The sequence below is a fragment of the Alosa alosa genome, chromosome 9 (genome assembly GCF_017589495.1).
Source record: "Alosa alosa isolate M-15738 ecotype Scorff River chromosome 9, AALO_Geno_1.1, whole genome shotgun sequence".
NCBI lineage: Eukaryota > Metazoa > Chordata > Actinopteri > Clupeiformes > Clupeidae > Alosa > Alosa alosa.
Genome location: NC_063197.1, coordinates 30,835,315 through 30,860,422, shown reverse-complemented (window position 1 = coordinate 30,860,422; position 25,108 = coordinate 30,835,315). Strand labels below are relative to the sequence as shown.

At 47.5% G+C, this 25,108-nt stretch overlaps 2 protein-coding genes across 5 annotated transcripts in view; one reads left to right on the top strand and one right to left on the bottom strand.

The window, feature by feature from the left end:
* Positions 1-1,249: 1,249 nt before the first annotated feature.
* Positions 1,250-10,954, bottom strand: senp5 (SUMO specific peptidase 5). Its single transcript, XM_048253279.1, is given in 11 exon segments — positions 1,250-2,149; positions 2,437-2,487; positions 2,902-2,949; positions 2,951-2,986; positions 5,308-5,445; positions 6,445-6,522; positions 7,617-7,664; positions 7,956-8,103; positions 8,419-8,524; positions 9,089-10,273; positions 10,803-10,954. Coding segments are annotated over 10 exon segments (1,863 nt in total). The 5' UTR covers positions 10,188-10,273; positions 10,803-10,954; the 3' UTR covers positions 1,250-2,038.
* Positions 10,955-11,309: 355 nt separating this feature from the next.
* Positions 11,310-25,108, top strand: part of LOC125301106 (mitofusin-1-like) — a 23,466-nt gene continuing 9,667 nt past the window's right edge. The window contains exons 1-9 of one of the 4 annotated variants that reach the window (XM_048253378.1): positions 11,310-11,604; positions 12,663-12,788; positions 13,141-13,276; positions 14,176-14,338; positions 16,156-16,280; positions 16,631-16,739; positions 18,577-18,684; positions 19,536-19,689; positions 24,775-24,842. In XM_048253378.1, the coding sequence (XP_048109335.1) occupies positions 12,668-12,788; positions 13,141-13,276; positions 14,176-14,338; positions 16,156-16,280; positions 16,631-16,739; positions 18,577-18,684; positions 19,536-19,689; positions 24,775-24,842 (984 nt within the window). In that variant the 5' untranslated portion in view covers positions 11,310-11,604; positions 12,663-12,667. Of the gene's footprint in view, positions 11,605-12,096; positions 12,525-12,662; positions 12,789-13,140; positions 13,277-14,175; positions 14,339-16,155; positions 16,281-16,630; positions 16,740-18,576; positions 18,685-19,535; positions 19,690-24,774; positions 24,843-25,108 lie in introns of those variants that run through there. The other 3 variants (XM_048253379.1, XM_048253377.1, XM_048253376.1) reach the window with 3 other exon arrangements.

Here is a 25,108-nt window from a genome sequence, read left to right as displayed (position 1 = left end):
TCTCTCTCACACACACTCACACACACAGAAGGAAAACTCAAACAGTAATAAACAACAGCGGGGGCCAATAGTCAATGTTGTGTGTTGAGTCCAGTGAGGGATTTTACACTAGAAGTTCTTCACTGGTCAGCAGTCAGCAGTCCGGGCCCACCTCAGTGTTCTACAGAGCCCTTCTGTTCCAGAACGGAGAGCAGAGGAGAACCCACCTCACTGTTCTACAGAGCCCTTCTGCTCCAGAACCCAGAGCAGAGGAGAACCCACCTCACTGTTCTACAGAGCCCTTCTGCTCCAGAACCCAGAGCAGAGAGGACGTCAGAGGTGCTGTGAGCCAGCAGGAGTAGGCAGACTGGAGAATACACACACACACACACACACACACACACACACACACACACACACACGCTCTCTCTCTCTCCTCTCGCTCGCACATTCTCTCTCACACACACACCTCAAATGCTTTCTGCCCCCATACATATACACACACACACGCACACCAGAGGTGCTGGGAGCTAGCAGGAGTCGGCAGACTGGAGAACACACCTCCCCTCTCTCTCTCTCTCTCTCTCTCTCTCTCTCTCTCTCTCTCTCTCACACAGACACACACACCACACACACACCTCAAACAATTCCTGCCCCCATACACACACACGCCTCCTGAGTAAAAGCACTCCAGTGACGGTACATTCATGAAACACTTCTGAGGCAGGCAGATACGTGTAACCATGGCAGCGACCAGACTCGCATGTGTAACCATGGCAGCGGCCTAACCCGCGTGTGGAACCATGGCAGCGACCAGACTCGCGTGTGTAACCATGGCAGCGACCTAACTCGCGTGTGAAACTGTACCCACGTCTCCTGCAGCACCGTGATGTCTGCCATCAGAAACAGTCTGACAGGGAGGGGGCTTTGTAAAGGAAGAGGTCATAATGAGATCATAACGGGTCATAAAGAGATCATAACGTGTCATAAAGAGTTCATAACGGGGTCATAAACAAGATCAAAACGAGTCATAAAGCTCAGAGAGGTGCGCTAGCGCTGCAAAGCTGGAGCAAAATATCAGAGGATGGCCAACAACGGTTAGGCGGCAATTAAAACAGATAGCAACAGAACCTAATGGAACCGAACGGAGCCGAACAGAACAGCAGATCAGTCACGCCATCCCCACCCCCACAGCAGAGAGAGAGAGAGAGAGAGAGAGAGAGAGAGAGAGAGAGAGAGAGAGAGAGAGAGAGAGAGAGGGAGGGAGGGTGTGTGTGTGATTGAGTATTGTTTTTAAGTGTGTGTATGTGTGTAAGGAAGGGATTAAGAGTGTGTGAATGTGTGTGTGTGTGTGTGTGTGTGTGTGTGTGTGGGAGGAGAGTGTGAGAGCAGCAGGTTGCTGTGGGGCAGTGGACGGATGGTGTGATTTTCCAGCAGCGGAGGAGAAGGGAGGAATGGTGAGGAGAAGAAAAGAGGGCTAAACACCCGTTCCTTTCATCCCGTCGTTCTGTCCTTCATCGGTCGGGGGGGGTATGTTGCTCCATCCATCCATCCTCCAGCAGGCAGGTCCAAGGCCCGCCAGAGAACACAAGACCCAGGGACCGGTCCAAGGCCCGCCAGAGAACACAAGACCCAGGGACCGGTCCAAGGCCCGCCAGAGAACACAAGACCCAGGGACCGGTCCAAGGCCCGCCAGAGAACACAAGACCCAGGGACCGGTCCAAGGCCCGCCAGAGAACACAAGACCCAGGGACCGGTCCAAGGCCCGCCAGAGAACACAAGACCCAGGGACCGGTTCCCCGTCACAGACATAACAGCACGCAGCAGACTTTAAGAGGCCCCGGTAACAGCCATCTGTCCTCAAGAGAGCCCTTAACGGTGGTCAGTTTACAAGGGCCCCTTTACCGGTGGTTATCGGTCAGTCGTAACAAGTTTCGTGAACAGCACGTCAGTGTTTGACCCAGGGCTAAGGAGACCTACTAGCAGCGAGGCATCCCTGGTAGGTCTCCTTAACGACGGTCAGTGTCCATTAGCGACGCTAAGTCTCCCTGGACGAAGGTCAGTCTTTGAGTTTGCCTTCACACAACTCCTGGTAGATCCGCTTGCGGACTTTAGGCATGTCCTCTTGAGAGAACTGCAGAGGCTGCTTCAGAGCCAGGCACTTACAGTACTGCAGCATGGAGAGAGAGAGAGAGAGAGAGAGAGAGAGCAGGAGAGAGCAGGAGAGAGAGAAAGAGAGAGAGGTGAGAAGGAGAGAGAGAGGAGAGAGAGAGTGGGAGAGAGAGCAGGAGAGAGAGAGAGAAAGAATGGAAGGAAGAAGGAAAGAGGACAGGAGTGGTGAAGAGAGGAGAAGAACATTTATTCAGAAAATGTGTTTTAGCGAACAGGCAAAAAAAACTGTAGAGTGTGTGAGGTCATTAAAAGCGAGGAGTTGAAATAGTATGAAGCAGATCTCACCTCCAACACAAAGACTCCACAGTCACTATCATTCTTCTGTTGAGGAATACACTACAGAGAGGGAAGGAGAAAGAAAGAAAGAAAGAAAGAAAGAAAGAAAGAAAAAAGAGAAAGAGAGAGAGAGATTTAACACATGTTTATTGAATCAGTTATCAAACCATGGTATGATCTCCCATTGAGACACAGGACACACACACACAACATCACTAGCCTTCCCTTACACCCACGAGAAAACTCTAGACCTTTCCTAATCGGCCTGCAGGGGGCGCACACACGGACATGCTTTTTTCACCACCAGAACACACACATCACGTTTTCTGAATTAGTGAGTTAAAAACATGTGAGGTGGAAACATGTTGTTGCTATGATACGTTACATTTAGCTATTTTTTTTATTTAGCTATATTTAGTTGTGTGTGTGTGTGTGTGTGTGTGTGTGTGTGTGTGTGATGTCAGTGGCACTCACCTTGTTGATGAGCATCTTCCAGCCCTTCTGGAAGCCCGGCTGCTTTTTTCTCTCTGGCCTCTGCCAACAGATACCTCAGGATGTTCTGGACAAAGACACACACACACACGACCTCTAGTCAGTGAGAAATACGCACGCACGCACACACACACGCACACTCACACACACACACACAAACACACAGACACACACGCGCACACACGCACGCGCTAGAACCCGACCGATAAAGGATTTTGAAGGCCGATACCGATACAAATCTTTGTTGATTTAAAAATCCGATATTCCGATATATATTTTTTTTTTCAGAAACGCGCAACAAAACAACAGATTTCCCTAACATTAGTTATTTGTAGTTATTTATGAGTATTGACTAAAATAATATGATAATGCATTTAAAAAACAAACTTGTTTATTTTTAAATAATATTGTCACAGAGGAACATCAAAATATATTAAAGTTCTGATAAATAATATGTATAAAAATAGAAACTTAAGATATGAAACTTAGTCTTTTGAACAAAAACACAATAACAACAACAACCAAATCAAAGTTACCAGTATTAAAAGACTTAGTAAGCTTCATAAATATAACTTTGAAGACTTAATAATTACAAAAAATTATTACTATCATCATCATTTGTATTATCATTAAACAAGATAAAGGTCACTCTTAAATGTTTAAGTGTGCGTGTGTAATAATTAGTCCCTATTGCCTTATAAGCTACCTTATAATTACAATGTCAGTTTGCCCATCCCTTTACCTGAACTTTTAAAATTATTTCCATCAAGCTACATCAAACCATTTTCAATCATCAGTTGCTGCCTGCCTTCTAAAACCTACTATTTAGTGATCTAAATCCATTATGTAAGTCGTTAATGCTGCGGCTGAACGACAGTCTGAAACGCACACTTGGCGTCATTGGATTTCACACACGTGTAAAAGAAAAGCTAACTTTTATGCACAAGCTACGTTTGATACTTTTTCTTTGTCTAAATGTTCACTCCTCGCACGTCTAACTTACATTTTACAATGCAGGGACTGTAACTACAGATATACTAGTTATAAATCATTACTTTATTTAGGCAGAATAAGTTCGTTGTGGTTTCCAAGCTCATTAATTTAACTTTGGTCAAGAAGTGTCTGCTAAATGTAATGTAATGTAATTAATGTTAACGTTAGCGGTCTTCCACTGATATTCATGGCATTAGCTAGCTTTGTGGTTAGCTAGTCTATGATGAGCAATGGATAACGTCGTACTGCAAATTGTAAAACATACGCTTTCAAAAAACAGCCCGGGAAGAGATTATACGTCTCACTGCTATAACTGTCACGCTATTAAAGAAATACATCTTCAGTCACATTGTCAAAAGTTAAAAGGACAGTCAACTACACTGTAACAACGTAACGTAATTACTATGTAACGTAATTCCGCTTCACTCTCGGCTTATTTAACAGCAGCAAAACTGGACATTGTTTTCACGAATTTTGTCATGCTTATTTGAGTTAAGAGAACTGATGGGAATGTTCTTTTAATTGTTATTTCAAGCAATGTATGTCTCGTGACCAAATCACCATGAACACACTTCACTGATGATCTCACTCGCGATCAGATTCCAAAAATAATTCAGTGGAAATGCATGGATTCCAGTTTCTTCCAGTAGCAGCAACTGGAATCCATGCATTTCCACTGAATTATTTTTGGAATCTGATCCCTTATCATACCAGTTCATTCGTTGCTCGACTTATCGTGACTAAATTCAAGATGGCTGCAAACTTCGTGAAGATACTGTCTGTATAAATTGTCTTGTAAGTAAACTACCAGTGCTTTTTCAAAGTTCTCAATGTCTCGTTTTAAATGTCAGGGCCCTCGGAAGTCTACCAATGAAGTGTGGAGATACATTGAGCCTCGTAAATGGGTGTAAAACAGTGATTTATTTGCATGGCTAGCCCGATGCCGAAGCACCACTATTGAAAAAGCTGTTGGTAGCATCGGCTAACTAGCGCCAGATTTTGGAGTGCAGGGGACAAGCCGAGATGGGCTATGAGACATACGTTCACACTCGGTATCATGTTTCAATACACTTTAGGTCAATATCACACCGGAATTCTCCTTTAAACACGAGTGTTGCCAGCAGGGACGGTGTAGAGTGCCCTCTGGTGGACAAACTATACAACGCCAACACTCATGACATGGTTGAAGGGTGTTTCGTCCGTTTTTTTTTTTTTTTTTTTAAATATTCATTTATCGGCCATTATAAATGCCGATACCAATAGTTTGGAAAATGCCTAATATCGGCCGATAATATCGGTCCGCCGATAAATTGGTCGGGCTCTAGTGCGCGCGCGCACACACACACACACACACACACACAGAGAGGGGTTAGTGTGTGTGTGAGAAGCACTCACATCCACGGCGTACTTGAACATGATCCCCTGGGAGTCGTAGAAGTGGACGCTCTTACTGGTCACGTCCACTGTGATTAGAGACCAGTGCACCTCCAGGTGCAGCGGAATCAGCAGCAGCCGCTTAGTGAACACATCCACCTGGAGGAGGAGGAGGAGGAGGAGAAGAGGAGGAGGAGAAGTAGGAGGAGGAGGAGGAGAAGTAGGAGGAAGAGGTGAAGGAGGAGGAAGAGGAGAATAAAGAGGAGAGGGAGGAGAAGGAGGAAGAGGAGAATAAAGAGGAGGAGGAAGAGAAGAAGAGAAGGAGGAGGAAGAGGAGAATAAAGAGGAGGAGGAAGAAGAGAAGGAGGAGGAAGAGGAGAATAAAGAGGAGAGGGAGGAGGAAGAGGTGAATGAGGAAGAGGAGGACGACAAGAGAAAGGATGAGGGGGGTTAAGAGAGGGGAGGAGAAGAGGAGGAAGAGGAGGAGAAGAGGTGAGGAGAGGAGGAGGAAGAGGAGGGGTGGACAAGATTTCAAACTAAAGTGCAACAACATTTCTTTATCATTTCCTGGACATCTGTTTGCTTGAGTTCAGGCTGAATAGAGCTGTGAGTCTGCCAGAGTGAGTAGGAGTCTCACACACACACGGCACACTACCTTCTTAAGTGTCAGGAGGAACCCCCTCCTCCACTGGGCACTCACACACTCTCTCTCACACACACGGCACACTACCTTCTTAAAGGCAAACTATGCAGGTTTTTTAGCTTAATTTACCTTAAAGTACCTTAACTTAACAGCTTCATGAGTCAGTCATTGGAATGGTTATATGACTTTTTTGAATGGTGGCCGTCTCGCTTCCCCCTAGCGCCTGTGAGCAGAAAAAGCACCCTTGCAACTGTGGGCCGGCGGGCCGACGGTCTCAGTGTCAGGAAGTATAACGAGTGTAACAAATTGCTTTACTGCATTCAAATACACATACACGCCAGGCACCGGCTAGAAAAAGGCAGCGATGGAGTTTCTCAGACATTAGTCATGATAGAGCCAGCGAAAAAGAAGCAAAAATTGAGAAAACAGTGAAGAAATTTTAAGGGTCAGAAGGAATGCCCCTCTTTCACCGGGCACTCACACACACTCTCTCTCTCTCACACACGGCACACTACCTTCTTGGTCCACCGTTTCACTCCCTCATAGCCTTTAGCCACTAGTTGCCTGTAGAAGAAGCTGTTGAAGAAATGAACCTGCAACACACAAGCAGATGGCAACATCAGCAACACTAGAGGTAATAGATCATAGCAGCACACACACACACACACACACGCACGCACGCACGCACACACACACACACACACACAGCAGAGTGAATCAATCCCACACACACACACACACACAGCAGAGTGAATCAATCCACACACACACACACACACACACACACACACACCTTATTCAGCAAGCTACCATCTTTCTGCTCTAGGCTACCTGTCAGCTTTTCGTCTGACGGCGCTTTTTCTGACAGAGGTTTTCCTGTGATCTGATGTCTGATACCGGACTCTGAAGGCTGTTCTGCCTGTCGTTTTATCCGACACAGATTTTCCTGACCCTCTTTTATCTGACGGTGAAATTTTGTAAACTACAGCGGTTTTCCCGAAACCTGATGCCTTTTCATCTGATGTCTGACTCTGGGGATGTCCTAATACAGTATGTACACCGTATAACTGACTTCTAGAACGTCACGACTCATGCACACTTCTAGAACCTCACAGTGCTCCAACTCATGCTTCTAAAACCTCGCTGCTCCCTCACACTCCAAGAACCTTCCAGAATGCCACAGCATAAGGACTTTGTAGTGTTGCACGTACACGCCCCCTTTTAGGGGAAATATGAAATATATGTATATATAAATGAAATATGTTTCGATTGAATGGAAACCTATGGAGCTGCATCGAAGTGGGGAGCGAAAAGGGCTTGTACTTACTAAATCTTTGAACAAATGTGAATACAAGGCACAAAATAAGGTTGGTGTGACTGTATAACTAAGTGGCTGACTGTATAACTAAGTTCGGCAAGCTTAACTTTATGTCATAACGTCAACTAAACATAAGTCAACCCTTAATTCTATCACTTGAAATACGAACGTATTTCCTACAACTAGGTGAGATAATTGGCTAGGTCATACTGAAGTTCCACAGTTAGCTAGCTAGCAAAGCTAACGTTTTACATTAGATATTATGGTAAGTGTTAGCTACGGGCTAAATCTGTTCAAATGCATTCTATGACGTTGTGCCAGTTGTGAGAATTCCTAGCAGCCCTGGTCACAGTCCCAGTAGAATCTCACCTTATGGCTGGCAGCCTCCATGATCAGTTCACCATACATGTTGATCACCTGCAGATAGACATAGAGACAGACACACACACAGAGACTCAGTTACAACAGCAGGAAAGAAAAACCTTCAGTATTCTGTATGTAGACCAGAGAGCCATCCTGTATGCAGATAAACTAGACAGCAATCCTGTCTGCAGGTACACTAGACCAGACAGCCATCCTGTCTGCAGGTAAACTAGACAGCAATCCTGTCTGCAGGTACACTAGACCAGACAGCCATCCTGTCTGCAGGTAAACTAGACAGCAATCCTGTCTGCAGCCATCCAGACTGACCGAACCTGGCGCGTTTACCTGGTCATTGACCCAGTTGTGGTGGTCGAGCGTGGACAGGTCCTCCAAGGTGAGTGTGTGCTTGTTGTGGCTCACTTTAAAGTGCTGCATGGACACAGAGGCCAGGCCTGCCTTGTACTTGGCCACCTCCGAGTGGATCAACTTCCTGCTGGACACACACACACACAGGGTGAGAGAGAAGTCAAATGTCAGGAGAACAGCAGACAAAAAAAACAGCAGGCAAAAAAAACAGCACTCACTGATGCACTTATTCTTACTGTACTCTACCGTTTTGAAATTGTCCTAAAATTGTTGAGAATTGCTTTAAAACTTAAACTGTTTACCATGTTGTTAGTCACTTTGGTTAAAAATGCGACAGCAAAATGTAATGTAATGTAATGTGCTGACCACAGCCAAGCTAAAGCCACTCAACAGGAGAGGAAGCGGAGGATGGAGGTTGAGGGATGATGGGACGTGAACTTGCCTGTCGCTGAGGTCAGTGTTGTACTTCTTGTTTAGATAATCGTGAATCTCCGTCTCACACAGAGGAATGAAGCTGCCGTACTTCTCATAAAAGTCCTCAAGGTATTCTATAGGATGCAGAGACGAGATAGGGGAATCACACATTAATAGAGTATCTGCACTATGCACACACACACACAGACAGTATTACAACCATTTACACACACACGTACGCAAGCACACACACACACATTCATACATACAGGCAGAGTATTACCACCACTTACACACACACACATACACAGTATAACAACCATTTACACACACACACGCACACACACATACACGTGTAACTGTAAAACACGTGTGTTAAACCTGCGCGATTCAGCCCTGCACACAGCCGGACTCGAACCCGCGAACAGCAGCACCTCAGATCGGGAGGCGAGCGTGCTGACAGTTGAGCTAAAAGCCCAGGCTACTGGCTCGCATGCCAGCAGCACTCTTGAGGCGTCAGGGAGTGAGGTTTACCAACATTCCACACACACACAGCTAAGCTAGCTGGCATCCGTTACACCTGAGTATTACCACCACTTACACACACACACACACACACACACACACACACACACACACACACACACACACACACACACACACACACAACACCCTCCCCCTCACACACTCCACCTTACCGTGAATGAGGTCTACGACTCCTTCATGGCTGCTGTCTGCGGGGTGTGTGTGAGTTTGTGTGTGCGGGGGGCTGTCTGTGGGGGGGTCGAGGCCCGGCGGCCTCTTACAGTAGTGGTGGTCCCACATGGGGGGGGGCACACAATGGTCCAGAGGGTCAGGGGCAGGGGCTGGGGCCACAGGAGGGGCCTCCACTTCCATCTCCCCATCGCTGGGCAGCGGGGGCTCCTCCACCTCGGAGCTTTCCGCCGTGCCGTTCACCAGGCCAGGAGGAGTCGGCTCCGAGGGCGCCGACCGGCTGGCAGTCTGGTCGTGTGACTGGATGGGAGTCAGCGCTGGGGCCTGATTGGCTGCCTGCTGGTCTGCCTCCATCTCAGCACCAGAGACGTGCAGATGGGGGACGCCAACTCCACCTTCAGCCTGATCGTCACTTTGATCTTCAGCCTGACCTTCAGGCTGACCTTCTGCATGACATTGGTCTTGGCCCCGCCCCTCCCCCTCCTGTACATCCCTCTTAGGCTCCGCCTCCTGCATGTCCACAGTCATGTCCATCTCTGTCGTCACCTTGGCAACAGACTCCTCCTTCTTCCGGCGGCCCCTCTTCTTGACTCCCGGATGGGTGTGGCTGCCCGTCTTGTCATTAGTATGTCCCCTGCCGGCCACCGTAGTTTTGCTGTTGGGCCCACAGCAGTCGCAGGTCTTGGGCACGCGCCTCCTCCGCGAGCGTCCATTCTCTGGCGTCTGGGCTGCAGTCGGGTCCGAGGCCGGTGGGGACGCGTCCGGGTCGGGGCTGCTGTGATCGGGGACCCTCATCTCAGCCTGCGGCCCATTCCTACGCAGGTTCTGCGGGCCGGGACAATGCTGCTTCAGCAGGGCGGCCCCATGGACCTGGCGGGTCAGCAGGCCAGCCTCAGAGCCCAGGCTGGACAGGTAAGTGCGAACGTGGCCACGCAGACGCTTCCCCCTGAGGGTGGACACACGCGACACGTGCTTGGCCTTCTGGGCGCCTCGCCGGTTCTCCACGCTCTGTGTTCTCCTCTGGTTCTCAGCGCTGTCTTTCCTGCGTGGCGCCTGGTGCTGCCGGTGGAACATGCACCGCATCCACAGCTGCAGAACACACCCTCTTAGCACCACACTGCGCCCGGTTCTGTCAACTCCAGGGAGGATTTGCTCACAGGTTCTGCTCTCTGCTCATTGGAAGGGGATGAAGAAGCACACACTGGAATTATTTCATAGAACTATTGCAAAAGCTCATCTGTGCAACACGGCACTGTGGAAGGACACCATTTTTTTTTTCAATCTGCAGGGATCTAGAGACTGATGAATACAATAACGGTTTTCATAAGACCGAGGGTAACGATCAGAATCCGCAGGGATCTAGAGTCTGATGGAGACTATGAAAGGGTTTACAGAAGACTGAGACTAACGAACAGAAGCACTAGTGTTTTGCGTAGCACATAGCGCAACAGCTAGCGTCAACAATCAAGTTTGAGGGGGAACTACTGCACAGAATCAATTACAACTGCAGCAGCCGTCAGACTGCACATTAATTCTGTGGTCTAGAAAATCTAGCGCTATATTTCGAAATACAAGTGAAGATTTTAAACCATGAAAACCACGTAACACAACTCAATGAACTTGGAGGTTCTGCTAAAGCCTTAGGTCATCCTCGAAGGAAGGCAGTTTGTAATCAAACATGGATGAATCGGTCTTTACCTGACGCTACCAAATCCACCACTTACGCGCTTCAGGCGGGTACAGACGTATTTAAACACATGCAATAGATTTCAAATATGTTCCCATCGTTTAGCATTATCAATCTATGGACAATCGCCACGATTCTCAAGTGTTGTGGTGGAACGATCTAGTTGTTGTCGCTCTTTGTTTGCGTCATGTTGGACGTTTACAATAATTTCATTGCCCTCTAGTGGTCAAGTCCGTGTGATAACAAAAATCAGGGCTTGTGCGCATTTGATGTGTTAAATGAATTCACTTCGGAATTAAAGTTATGCGTTCCAATATGTTTTATTGCAAAAGCAGGTGAATCTTTTTACCGAAACGAAACGCGATGGTTTGCTAATAACTACATTCACTTTCATCTTAATATGAACTATATAAAAAGGATGTCTATGTATTCTGTGCTTATATGAGGATGAGAGCATTAGTTTTCCTATGGGGTGAAGTAATATATCTCTGTAGTGATAATACATGTGATAAAAGTGATAGTGACTAGACGTGACTAATAATTAACCAGAGAGAGAGGCAGAGAGGTTTACATGCCATGTGTGATCCGAACGACTCGTGACTTTTGTTGTTGACCGCTTGGCTGGGCTGTTGTTGGCTGTTGGCGGCGGTGATAGCATTAACGTTAGCAGCACGCTGCCGACAAGGACATGAATGAGTCGGACACTTTCTACTAGCTCTCTTCAGGACGTCAAGATGTCCGCATGAGGATAGCAGGCCGATTTTGTTTTGAAATGTAAACGTTATGTGAAAGGAGACACCGAAAGACATCGTGGTAAGACATGTTTAATTTAATCTAGACAGCTATCTCCACGCCACTATTAATGTTAACGTTAACGTTAACGTTAACCAGCCCTGGATAGGTAACGTTAACGTTAAGCACCGCGGTCTCAGAAGCTAGCAGGCAAGCTAACGTTAGCTAGCGAAGCCGTGACATTTTCCCTGTCAAACTATTGAGCTATTGGAAGTCAGTGTGACGCCATTATTAGGTTGTAGATGTAAATTATGCGGCTATAGAAATGCGATAAGGTATGTTCATGGTCACATGCCATTTATAATACGTTGACGTTATCCGACACTCAGGTTAGACGTTAACGTTAGCCCACTCTATCTTAACGCAATGCTTCGTGTACCATAGCTGCTTGGCATGCAAACAACCGTGTGACGATAACGTTACAGCATAGATAGATAGCATTTTAATACTGCATAAATCACAGTCCTCTTTTCCAAATAACTTTCCTCGTAGCGAACGATAGTCACTGATAGTCACTCATCATTAGCATGTTGAGGAATCCCGTTTCATAACCTGCTGTAAGCACGTTTCTATAGCAGCACGTTTGACTGAAAGGTAAAACTACTCACGAGACTGTTAATGTTACCTGTTTAAGACACACTTTTGTAGTTATATTGCGGGTTCAGAGTATGGACTATTTAATTATACAATTGTGCTAGTGAAAAGCAAGTTGCTTGTCAGGAAACTAAATCGTTTTAGTGCGCTTGTTTTGACTTTCAGTTGTGGTGGGTAGCTCCGACGGATATAGCAAAGGTCACAAGTTCAAATGTACGGAGTTGCTCGTGTCCAAACGTAAATAAAGGACGTTCATATGTACACATATGGAGACCCAGGTAAACTTTGTATAGCAAATAACAGAAAACTTGATAAAACTACAGAACCATCGAGTCGGTGTGGAAAAGGTAGGTCACATGTTGATGGTAGAACTGTAGTTGTTGTCAGTGGTCACTACTAGGAAAGTTTGTAATGGCTACATGGATTTCGATTGCTTAGTAATCCAATGAACCATTAACCCGTGTGTGTGTGCGCGTGCGCTTTAGGAAAGATGAGTTTGGACCAGGGAGATTTCTCGCCACTCAAGCACTTTGTGCTGGCCAAGAAGAGGATCGGCGACGTGTTCGAGCAGCTGCAGTGCTATGTCCAGGAGACCGCCGAGTTTGTGGAAGGTGAGTGGGAGATTTGGAAGTACCTGTGCTTGTGAGAGCGAGCCCTAAGGCCAAGGGTGGAATGCCATGACATGCAATGTTCGATGAGATGGCAACTTTACCTGCCCTGGTTTCGTTTTGAGTCTTCTCTTTGTTTTGGTTGTCCTCAGGAATCCAACTTGGGTGTGTGTACCTATCTTAATGACACACCCTATTTTTTGTGTGTGCTGGTTTTGTTTTGTCATTGTAATTATGTGTATGGTGATAATGTGTCTGTGTGTGTGTGTGGTGGTCAGATGCTCAAAATGTCAGCCGTGTGTGTGTGGACCCTGGTGCTGACTGGCTGTAATGCTTGTGTGTTTTGTGTTGTCAGATACGTGTAAGAATGGCTCTCTGGAGCAGATCTCCAGCCGAGACCAGCTGGATCAGATCCAGGCGTACACCAGTAAGCTCAGCATCATCAAGGAGGTGTTGGCCCGCCGACACATGAAGGTGGCCTTCTTTGGAAGGTAACAGCACGGCACACACACACTCTACACCTCTGAATAATGCACTACTATCAACATCTACAGTGCCTCAACATGTCTACACACACACTCACACCATACATGTTAATATATATATGACATCTTACCACAAACTTGCACTTTTGAACTGGCTACTATCCAGATCAAAATGTCATGTTGGCAGGACTGGTTTCTCTGGTGGAATAAAGGGCAGTTTCTGAGTGTGTGTGTGTGTGTGTGTGTGTGTGTTGTGCTCCTGTTGTCCATTTGATCCCTGGTTTAGGCTGTGTGTGTGTGTGTGTGTGTGTGTGTGTGTGTGTGTTGTGCTCCTGTCGCCCGACTGATCCCTGGTCCAGGCCGTGTGTGTGTTGTGCTCCTGTTTTCCAATTAATCCCTGTCCTGGCTGTGTGTGTGTTGTGCTCCTGTTGTCCAACTGATCCCTGGTCCAGGGATCTCACAGGATCCCCTTACAGAACGCTGGCAACCATGATAACCCAACGCATTAGTTATTCATGAGGATTTTTGACACGGATACTACACCTCCTCTCTCTCTCTCTCTCTCTCTCTCTCTCTCTCTCTCTCTCTCTCTCTCTCTCTCTCTCTCTCTCTCTCTCTCTCTCTCTCTCTCTCTCTCTCTCTCTCTCTCTCTCTCTCTCTCTCTCTAAATCTCTCTCTCTCTGTTTCTTTGTCAGTCAATTCAGAAAGTTGCTTTATTAGCTTTGTGGTACAGTGTGTCTAAGTAGATCAATAAAACAGCAGTCATTTATTATTGTTGTAGTATAACTCTGTTTTATAACTCTGTTCCATTTTGCTTTCTCTTTCACTCTCTTGTCCCCTCTCTCTCTCTCTCCCCCATCTCTCTCTCTCTTCCCCCCCTTCTTTCTCTCCTGCATTTTTACCAGGACGAGTAACGGTAAGAGCTCGGTGATTAACGCCATGCTGCGGGACCGTGTGTTGCCCAGTGGCATCGGCCACACCACCAACTGCTTCCTCAGTGTGGAGGGCACTGATGAGGACAAGGCCTACCTCAAGACCGAGGGCTCGGAGGAGGAGAAGAGCATTAAGGTACCTACACACACACGCACACACGTGCACACACCCACCCCATCTCAAGACCACAGGCTCGAAGGAGGAGGTGAAGAGCATTAAGACACACACACGCACACACGCTCACACCCACCCCACCTCAAGACCGAGGGCTCGGAGGAGGAGAAGAGCATTAAGGTACCTACACACACGCACACACACGCGCACACACCCACCCCATCTCAAGACCGAGGGCTCGGAGGAGAAGAGCATTAAGGTACCTACACACACACGCACACACAAACCCACCATCTCAAGACCGAGGGCTCGAAGGAGGAGGTGAAGAGCATTAAGGTACACACGCACACACACGCGCACCCCATCTCAAGACCGAGGGCTCGAAGGAGGAGGTGAAGAGCATTAAGACACACACACACACACACACACACACACAGGGGTCGACTGATATGCATTTTTTTATGGCCGATATCGATATATATGACTTAGTATTACCGGCCTCCAAGTCTAGTGGAGCTTGGGGCACGGCACAACCACGTTCTCTTGCTTGAGCTTAAAATACAAAGAGAACGGACAAGGCAAGGTTCAGGTGTTGCACACTGGCATTCCATTTATTAGTTAAAATACTTTAAGCATCAATACTTAAATATTCAAACATGTCCAACAATGTTCAGACACTCAACATTAAATATAAATACTTAAATATTCAAACATGTCAACATTTACTTCAATTTAATAAGAATCATATCAGGATCATTCAACACATTAACCAGCAATTTCTACAAAATAACCTTAGATGGCAACATTGAATAAAATGACACATACCTTAAAATACAAAGAGAACGAACAAGGCAAGGTTCAGGTGTTGCACACTGGCATTCAAAATTCCTTCTTCTCTGCCAGCTATATGGTACCTGCCCCCATCCCCGTCCCTCCCTCCCAGGGTGCCACCTACAGGCCTGGAGATACTCTCCAAGACATTTTCCCTGACAGCAGACTGAATGTGTGCAATGTCATGAGTGTGCAAATACTAAAACATACAAACTTTTAATTGACAATATTAAGAATTAAAAATGTTACCACAGAAACACACAAAACATTTCCCCTCTGAACCCCCAACATTAGCATGGTGGATAACCGATATTTGGCCGATATTCTGGGGTCAGGCTTTTAGGTTATTCTCCACACTGATAGGGAAACACGCACGACATGCATCCTTGAATGCTGACAGCTGACTCGTTTTGTGAGAGAAGTGCAGGAAATGGCGTGGGAAACATAAGTGTACTGCAAGTATTCAAATTAGGCTACAAAACAAACAAGTAACTTTGAACCAGCTCTATGTTAGATGGCTAAAAATGGTCAATATATTGGCCAAACCGATATGTCGGTCTACCTCTACACACACACACACACCCCTCACCTCAGGATAGAGGGCTCAGATGTTTACAGATATGAATGTGGCACACATTTCCTCTGCAGGCGCTGGTGTTTGTAAATAATTAAAGAGATGAGATAGCAGAGTTGTTTTCCATACCAAGGGCTAAAGGGCACAGCACACCAATCCACCAGTCCTCAGGTACAGGAGTGTAAACCTGCCGCTGGTCTGTGCGATCCTGGCCTAAAGCTTGTATCTCAGCCTCCATGGTGCTGACCGCTGGCATACTAGTAGTGGAAGCCACAGTGAGTCACAGAGAGTCTTAGAAACATACTAACATACTGTAAAGGTCCAATCAGCAAGGGACCATTGGGCTTTTACGCCATTGTTTTCAAATGTTTGGCTGTCCTGGATGCTGATTGGCTGGAGCTGCCCTTCACGTCAGTCCTACTGCCCCCTGCAGACGGTGAACCAGCTGGCCCATGCGCTGCACATGGACGAGAGCCTGGACGCCGGCTGCCTGGTGCGTGTCTTCTGGCCCAAGACCAAGTGCGCCCTCCTGAGGGACGACCTGGTGCTGGTGGACAGGTGGGTTTACACACACACACACACACACACACACACCCCATATTACACATAGACAAACCTGCAGGTATGCAAACACAGACAAACCTGCAGGTATGTTGACACACACACGCACTCATGCTCTTACACACACAGACAAGCACACACCTCCTGCAGGTATGTTGACACACATACACACACACACAGAGCATGGCTACATGCAAAGCCTTCATGTATATTCCATGCTGGCAGGTGTGTTTGTGTGTGTGTGCGTTTGTGTGGGTGCGTGTGTGCATGTGTGTGCGTGCGTGCATGTGTGTGTGTGCATGTGTGTGTAGAGCGTTGTGTGTGTGACCTGTATTCTCTGTGTTCAGCCCTGGGACTGACGTCACCACACAGCTGGACAGCTGGATCGACAAGTTCTGCTTGGACGCCGATGTGTTTGTGCTGGTGGCCAACTCCGAGTCTACTCTCATGAACACGGTCAGTGTGTGTGTGTGTGTGTGTGTGTGTGTGTGTGTGTGTTTGGGGGCGGGGTGTACATACACCTGCAGCATAATCTCACATGTTCTAGAGTAGAACTGCGCCATAAACACAGATTCTATATTAGAACGGCAGCTTAAACACACATGCTCCATCATAAACCTGGAGGCTGGGTTCTAGGGTAGAACCACACCATAAGCCAGCAGGCTGGGTTCTAGAGGAGAACAACACCATAAACCTGGAGGCTGGGTTCTAGAGTACAACTGCATTGTTAGCCTGCAGGCTGGGTTCTAGAGGAGAACTGCATTGTTAGCCTGCAGGCTGGGTTCTAGGGTAGAACCACACCATAAGCCAGCAGGCTGGGTTCTAAAGTAGAACTGCACGGTAAACCCACTTACCCGGTTCTAAATTGCAGATACTAAGCACACAGGCCTGCAGTAGAACTATGTCCTGCTCTGGTGTCCTTTCCCATTTAAGGGCAGTTTGGATCCTCTGCATTGTCCAGACGCACATCTGTGTGTGGACACAGAGTCTCAGGGGAGCTGAACTTGTGTGTGTGTGTGTGTGTGATTTATAAAGGAGCCGTTCAGGGATTGTGCGTGCGTGCGTGTGTGTGTGTACAGGCTCTGGAATGTGAGAAGAATGCAGTTCCATTGGACTGGGGTAGGGGGAGGGGCGCATGGGGTCTGAAGCAGGGTGTTTGGTTGGAAAGGCACATGGGCTCGCTGTGTCTGTCTGTGTGTGTGTGTCTGTCTGTCTGTCTGTCTGTCTGTCTGTCTGTCTGTCTGTCTGTCTGTGTGTGTGTGATTGCCCTCAGTTCTGAGAAAGGGGCTGTGTGTTGTCCAGTGTGACAGTCCTGGTCTGTTTATATCCACTGAAGCATGTGTGTCATCTCAGGCCAGCCCTCACAATCAGCCAACCAGACACACTACACAAACACACACACACACACACAGGACAGGACAGGACAGGACAGGACAGGACAAGACGTGATGTTGAGCTTGGTTGCTCTTTGAGGTTGTGGTGCTGTGTGTGTGTGTGTGTGTGTGTGTGTGTGTGTGTGTGTTATGGAATGAGACATGGGCGACACCCCACAGATGGACATGGGAGACACCCCTTTAAAGGGACGGCTCCCTCTCCCCTCTCCAGATAGTGATCTTAAAGGGATGGCTCCCTCTCCAGATAGTGATCTTAAAGGGACGGCTCCCTCTCCCCTCTCCAGATAGTGATCTTAAAGGGACGGCTCCCTCTCCCCTCTCCAGATAGTGATCTTAAAGGGATGGCTCCCTCTCCAGATAGTGATCTTAAAGGGACGGCTCCCTCTCCCCTCTCCAGATAGTGATCTTGAAGGGATGGCTCCCTCTCCCCTCTCCAGACAGGGATCTTAAAGGGACGGGCCTCTTTAACCTCTCACAGTGCGTCCAAAACCAGACTCCATGCCAGTGCGTTATTCCTGTCCTCACAGTCGATACACACACCCTCGTGTGTAGAGACACGTGTGCGCGCCCCCACACACACACACACACACGTGGGAAAGGAGAGAACATATACATCTGTTAGTATACGCAGCAATGAACTCCACATTGCCGTGTGTGTGTGTGTGTGTGTGGGTGGGTACGGGTGGGCGCGTGCGTAGGACAGGTGCACAGTTACATGTCTGTACACTGAGGGTACTCTGTATGCATGTGTTATTCCTCATTAGTTCACATGTTATGCATACGCCTTACATGGGAAACGGAAGTAGATGGATGTGGTTGGTGTGTGTGTGTGTGTGTGTGTGTGTGTTCGTGAACCCTGAACCTCCCTTCTCACCCTGTGTTTGTATGTGTGTATGTAGGAGAAGCATTTCTTCCATAAAGTAAATGAGCGCCTGTCCAAACCCAACATTTTCATCCTCAACAACCGCTGGGACGCCTCCGCATCCGAACCAGAGTACATGGACGAGGTAAACACACACACACACACACACACACTCCAGGGCAGGGTGTTACCATGATACAGAAGCCACAATCAGAAACTTATCATAATACATGTTGATTCTGAATAAGGCTTATGTCCAAAACAGAATTCACTTTAAAGGTGCAGGTACAAGCCCATAAATTCTTTTGTCACATTCAGCAATCATCTCCTCCCGAACACTAGCTGTTCCATGAGCACACTGTCTCTGTAGCCAGCCCAGGCTATACTGAAGGTATAGATCTACCTCTCTGGCGTGTTTAAGCAATGGTCGTAATATAATGTAATTTAAAGGCGTCTGCTAAAAAATGACGTGACTTCCTGCGAAGTCCCTGACTGAACCTTCAAAGCTGGTGATGAACATATGGGGCAACTTTTTGAGCAAAGTTGCTGGGCAGTGATCCTCATTATTGTGGTTCTGGAATGTTCCCATTGTTACGGCGCAACATTTTCTTTCCTGGAGAACTTTAATCATCATGATCATCCAATCAGAATAAATGGAACTGGTTATGTGGTTGCCCAGCAGCATTACTCAAAAACTTGCTCCATGCATCATCACCTGCAGCAGCAGCAGCAGCAGCAGGGGCAGCTGCGGCAAAGCGTGTAGGATCACACAACTTAAAAATGTTTCAATTCAGAACCGAAGAGATGTTAAAAGTAACATTTTATAATTTTGCTCAAAACTTTAAATTACCCCTTTGGTTGTCTCCTATGCCATTAGATTTTTGATGTCGTTTTCAGTGTAATGCGTAGGGCCACCATGTTGGTGTTTTGAAGACTGCAGCTCAACATGAGTGTGTGTGTGCGTGTGTGCGTGCGTGCGTCTGTGTGTGTGTGCAGGTGCGTAAGCAGCACACAGACAGGTGTGTGAACTTCCTGGTGGAGGAGCTGAAAGTGGTGGATCGTGAGCAGGCGCCCAACAGGATCTTTTTCGTGTCGGCCAAGGAGGTGCTGAACTCCCGCATGCAGAAGGCCCAGGGTATGCCAGAGACGGGTAAGGAGCCAGGGCATGGCACAGGCATGGCATGGCACGGGCAGCGCACACACACACACACACACACACACACACACACACACCTCACTCATACGCAGAAGGCTCAGGGTATGCCAGAGACGGGTAAGGAGCCAGGGCATGGCCTGGCCATGCTCGCACGCACACACACACACACACACACACGCACGCACGCCTGACCCACGCACAGCACGCACGCACGCACACACACACACACGCATGCCTGACCCACGCACAGTACACAAACACGTATTATCGCACATCCTTCCAACTACTCTACACAGACCAAAGAACACAGAGTCGCATATTGCTGCCTGTTACTCAGACAGAAGCTTCCTCTGGATGTCGTGGTGGACATGTTGGGTGATAGTTCTTGCAGTATTTAGGGAAAAGGTGAGAATGAGGCAACATGGAGGGAGGCAGTATTTAGGAAAAGGTGAGAATGAGGCAAACATGGAGGCTGGGATGGGTTCCCGTGCATTTAGGGAAAAGGTGAATGAGGCAACATGGAGGCTGATGGCACAGTTTAGTATTTGAAAAGGTGAGAATGAGGCAACATGGAGGCTGATGAGGCAACATGGGAGGCTGTTCCATGGAGGCTGATGGCACAGTTCCTTTGGAAAAGGTGAGAATGAGGCAACATGGAGGCTGATGGCACAGTTCCTGCAGTATTTAGGGAAAAGGTGAGAATGAGGCAACATGGAGGCTGATGGCACAGTTCCTGCAGTATTTAGGGAAAAGGTGAGAATGAGGCAACATGGAGGCTGATGGCACAGTTCCTGCAGTATTTAGGGAAAAGGTGAGAATGAGGCGGATGGATGTGGAGGCTGACAGCACTGAACTTCTCCAGCGTTGTTTCTTCTCATTCGTAGTCCACCTGTTGCGCGTCACTCTTGACGCACAATCACAACATTTTGGAGATACACGACAGCCCCCGCATGCTGCGATGATGACGTCGTCTTATGTTCGTCATACGCTCAGCCAGTACCGCATGCGCAGACCGCAGACGTGGAAGTATATCTGAGCCTTATGGTTAAGCCACTGTCCACCTGCACACACACACACACACTCACTCTGTAGATAACAGCAGTTAAGGGTAGAGGAGCCAGGGGCTTAAACAGAGCTTTGTTTGTTTGTGTGTGTGTGTGGTAGGATGTGTTCTAGAGGTTAAATGAGGTGCCAGGCACATGATGCCACTCCAGACTGGCATCCAGTTAAAGAGCTTTAAAAAGACCCTCTAATGCTGGACAGACTAACCACACAACGCACACACACACACACACACACACATACATGCACACACACATACAGTACACACACACTCTCACATATACACACACACTCCTCACACCATTAAACCACAGCTCGTGACACACAGACACACACCCACCCCAGTGCCCTGTGTGTACGCTAATAGCCTGGCTTTTATACTGCTATGCATCAAAGTCAAAGTCAAAGTCAAAGTCAGCTTTATTGTCAATTTCTTCACATGTTCCAGACATACAAAGAGATCGAAATTACGTTTCTCACTATCCCACGGTGAAGACAAGACATATTTGACCAATTTTAAGTCCGCAGACAAACATAACATTCAAGTAAACAAAAAAGTAAGTAAATAAGTAAATAAGAGGGCACATATAATAATGAAAAATAAGAGCAGCAAAATTTTTTGTCCAAATTGTGCATAGACAGTCAATAAAATACTAGTGCAAATACTGTAAAATACTATAAAATACTGTTTGACCTAAGTAATAAAAGAAAGTGGCATAGTGGTGTTATGTAAGAGTGTAGTGTTGTGTTTTCAGGACAACAACACCAAGTTGTAAAGTGTACAAGTGTGCAAGTGTTCAAGTGTGCAGGTGGATAGTGCAGAATGGGCCCCTTGTGGGTCCAATGTCCAGGATGTTATGTAGCTGAGGGTGGAGGGGAGGAGGAGAGAGTTCAACATCCTTACAGCTTGGTGTATGAAGCTGTTGGTGAGTCTGGTAGTGCGGGGCGCGGGCTTCTGTACCTCTCTCCCAGAGGGCAGTAGGATCAAACAGATTGTGGCGGGGTGACTTGCATCACTCACAATTTTTTTGGTCGGCCTTGCGGGTGAGGTGGGTGGTGTAAATGTCCTTCAGGAGGGAGTGAAGCACCAATGATCCTTCCAGCTGTGTTCACTATGCTGCAGGGCTTTCCTGTTGTATTCAGTGCAGCTTCCGCCCCACACAGCGATACAGCTGGAGGATGCTCTCAATGGTGCCTCGGTAGAATGTGGTCATGATGGCTGGTGCGGAGCACTTGCTGCGCCCTGAGTTTTACGAGAGGGAAGTACAGCCAGTGAGCTCTCTTGCCAGTGATGTTGGTGGTCAGGAGGGTCTTCACTGATGTGCACCCCCAGGAATTTGGTGCTGCTCGCTCTCTCTCCACCACAGCACCGTCGATGGTCAGTGGCAGGTGTTGGGTGTGACCTCCGAAGTCAACAACAATCTCTTTGGTCTTGCTGGCGTTCAGCAGGAGGTTGTTGTCCCTGCACCACGATGGTCAGATGGGTGGACCTCCAACCTGTATTGAGTCTAATTAAGCCCTTGGTGATGAGACCCACCAGAGTTGTGTCGTCAGCAAATTTCACTATGTGATTGTTGCTGTAGGTTGCAGTGCAGTCATCGTCAGCAGGAGTGAAGAACAGCGGACTGAGCAGCAGCCACCATGGGGGGCCCTGTGCTCAGTTTGATGCTGCTTGAGGTATTGTTGCCAACCACATTACTACTTGGGGGCCTCTGACAGAGGAAGTCCAGTAGCCAGTTGCAGAGGTAGGTACTGAGTCCCAGTTTGTCAAGTTTGCAGATGAGTTGTTGTGGTATTATGGTGTTGAATGCAGAACTGAAGTCTATAAACAGCAATCTCACATATGAGTCTCTTTTTCCAGGTGGGTGAGGGCTGGGTGGAGGGGCAGAGCAGATTGCATCCTCTGTAGACCGCTTGGCTCGGTATGCAAACTGGAAGGGGTCCAGGTGGGGAGAATGGCTTTGATATGTGACATGACAAGCGGCTCAAAGCACTTCATGATGATGGGTGTCAGTGCCACAGGGCGGTAGTCATTGAAGCAGGATGGAGCAGTTTTCTTCGGCACAGGTATGATGGTGGCAGCTTTGAAACATGATGGGACGATGGCTTGCTTCAGGGAAGTGTTAAAGATGTCTGTGAAGACATCCTTAAAGCTCCCCGCAGTCCTTCAAGCGCCGCGTCCTGGGATGTTGTCTGGACCTGTTGCCCTTCTGGTGTTGATAGCAGCAAGTGTCCTCTTCAGCTGTCGGCAGAGAGGCACAGGGGCTGCTCATGTAGAGGGGATGGGTCTTCTGTGGGCAGGTGCTGTTTGTGCTTCAAAGCGAGCAAAGAAGCGGTTCAGGTTGTTGAGCAGAGGGATGTTGCTCTCACAGCTCTGTGGCATGGGCTTGTAGTCCGTGGGGGCCTGAATGCCCCTGCCATGGGCTTTGTGAGTTCCTGCTGTCTTTGAAGTGGGTGGTTATCTTGTGAGTGTATTCCTTTTTTGCTTCCTTGATGCCACGGGACAGGTTGGCTCTCGCTGTTTTCATGCCAGCTTCATCCCCAGCTCTGCATGTTTTGTGTGTGACAAGCTGTGTGTCATTTTTCATTTAAGAGAGTGAACTGTTAATATAATTGTGTACGTGCATGTGGATAGTCTGGCATGCACGTGTGTGTGGTGGCATTAACAACTGACAGGTGTGTGTGGGTGTGGTGTTTCAGAGAAGAAACATTGTTTGTTCAATGTCAGATCTTAAATATATTGGGAACATTTGGCTTTAAGTTAATCATGGGAGGTTTGAGCCACAACTAGGGATGTAACGGTTACCGGGGTAACGGTAAACCACGATAAAATTCTCGATGATAACAATTACCGTTTTGATTTCAATTATCTTAATTACCGCGGTGGGTTACCACGGTGTGAAAAAACGTGTGTGGAATTCTTTCCAGCATCATCCGAGTCCCTGAAAGTAGGCGCCCAGGCGCAGCAATGCAACGCGAGCTTGTTATGTGTTTGGAATCAGGTGGCACTGCTACGCACAGCGTTTCCCATACATTGACTTATTTGTGGCGGCCCACCACAATATCAACATTGACCACCACATAATGATTTTTACAGGTTCTACTAAGTACGTGTGCGTGAACGTGTGCTTAAATCTGGTTAGCATCATAACCATGCTGCACTAATGTGTTAAAAACTTTTGCATTCAAGTTAATTCTGCAAACCTACCACCACAAATAGAATTCAATTATGTGGGAAACACTGATACGCATATTTCACGATGACTGCAATCACAAATAAACCTAGCCTGATTTGTGAATCTGCTGTGCATTTTCACAGGCCTACTCTCACAGGAATGGCTCTCTGTTGAATCTACCAAATGTGTAGGATAAGTGGCCTAACACTGTTGAGCGTTTCAACTTTTTTACCACTCGTCTGATGCATACATCTGCCTACTGCATATTAGAAATTTGTTGTGATAAACACTTGTGGCATAGCCTGGTAAACCAGACCCTGGAATCTTTCAGATTAAGGGTCTGGCCACGAGTATTGAAAATGGCCCAACTCGAGGGACGGCACCAAGCATGCATTTGAAACTCTCACTGCGCGCGCGGTTGGATAACGCTACGACCAATCACAACAATTCATCAGTGTCATTCATCAGTGTAGCTCGCCTTTGTCCTGCCTACACCGATTTGATTGGTCCCTCTCGCTCGAGAGAGAAGAAATTTGGATCATTGCTCGTGGCCAGAGTATCTTGCGGGCACAATTCAAATTGTGCTCTCGCGAGAACTCTGGATTTCCAGGGTACTTGTGGCATCTACTAGGCTAAAACTCACTACAACTTTCCTCCAGTCATTCACGATTTGTTGTAAAATATTGAAATTGTCGGAGGTTGATAGGCTAGTTTTTAACTGTCTGTTTTTTTCTTGTCTCCCATGCCATTACTGGCCTCGCTGTGTGTGTGTGTGTGTGTGTGTGATATGTGTATCAGAGAAACTTTTAACGCAGGCTGTTTTTTTTTGTTTTTTTTACAGGTGGAGCACTTGCTGAGGGCTTCCAGGACCGGCTCAAAGAGTTCCAGTGTTTCGAGAGACGCTTTGAGGCAAGTGGTGTGTGTGTGTGTGTGTGTGTGTGTGTGTGTGTCTGTCTGTCTGTCTGTGTTTGTGTGCCCACCTTTATGGAACTGTATTTATGACTTCTCATATCGAACATTCCCTTCATCCTCCGATCAGAGACAGCCTCACATTCCTCAGTCCTCAGCTTTCAGAGGGCCGTGTGTATGTGTGTGTGTGTGTGTCTGTGTGTGTGAGGGATACAATGTTTTCCTGTGTTTCTTCCTCCGGACTTTGCGTTTTACTCCTATGTCAG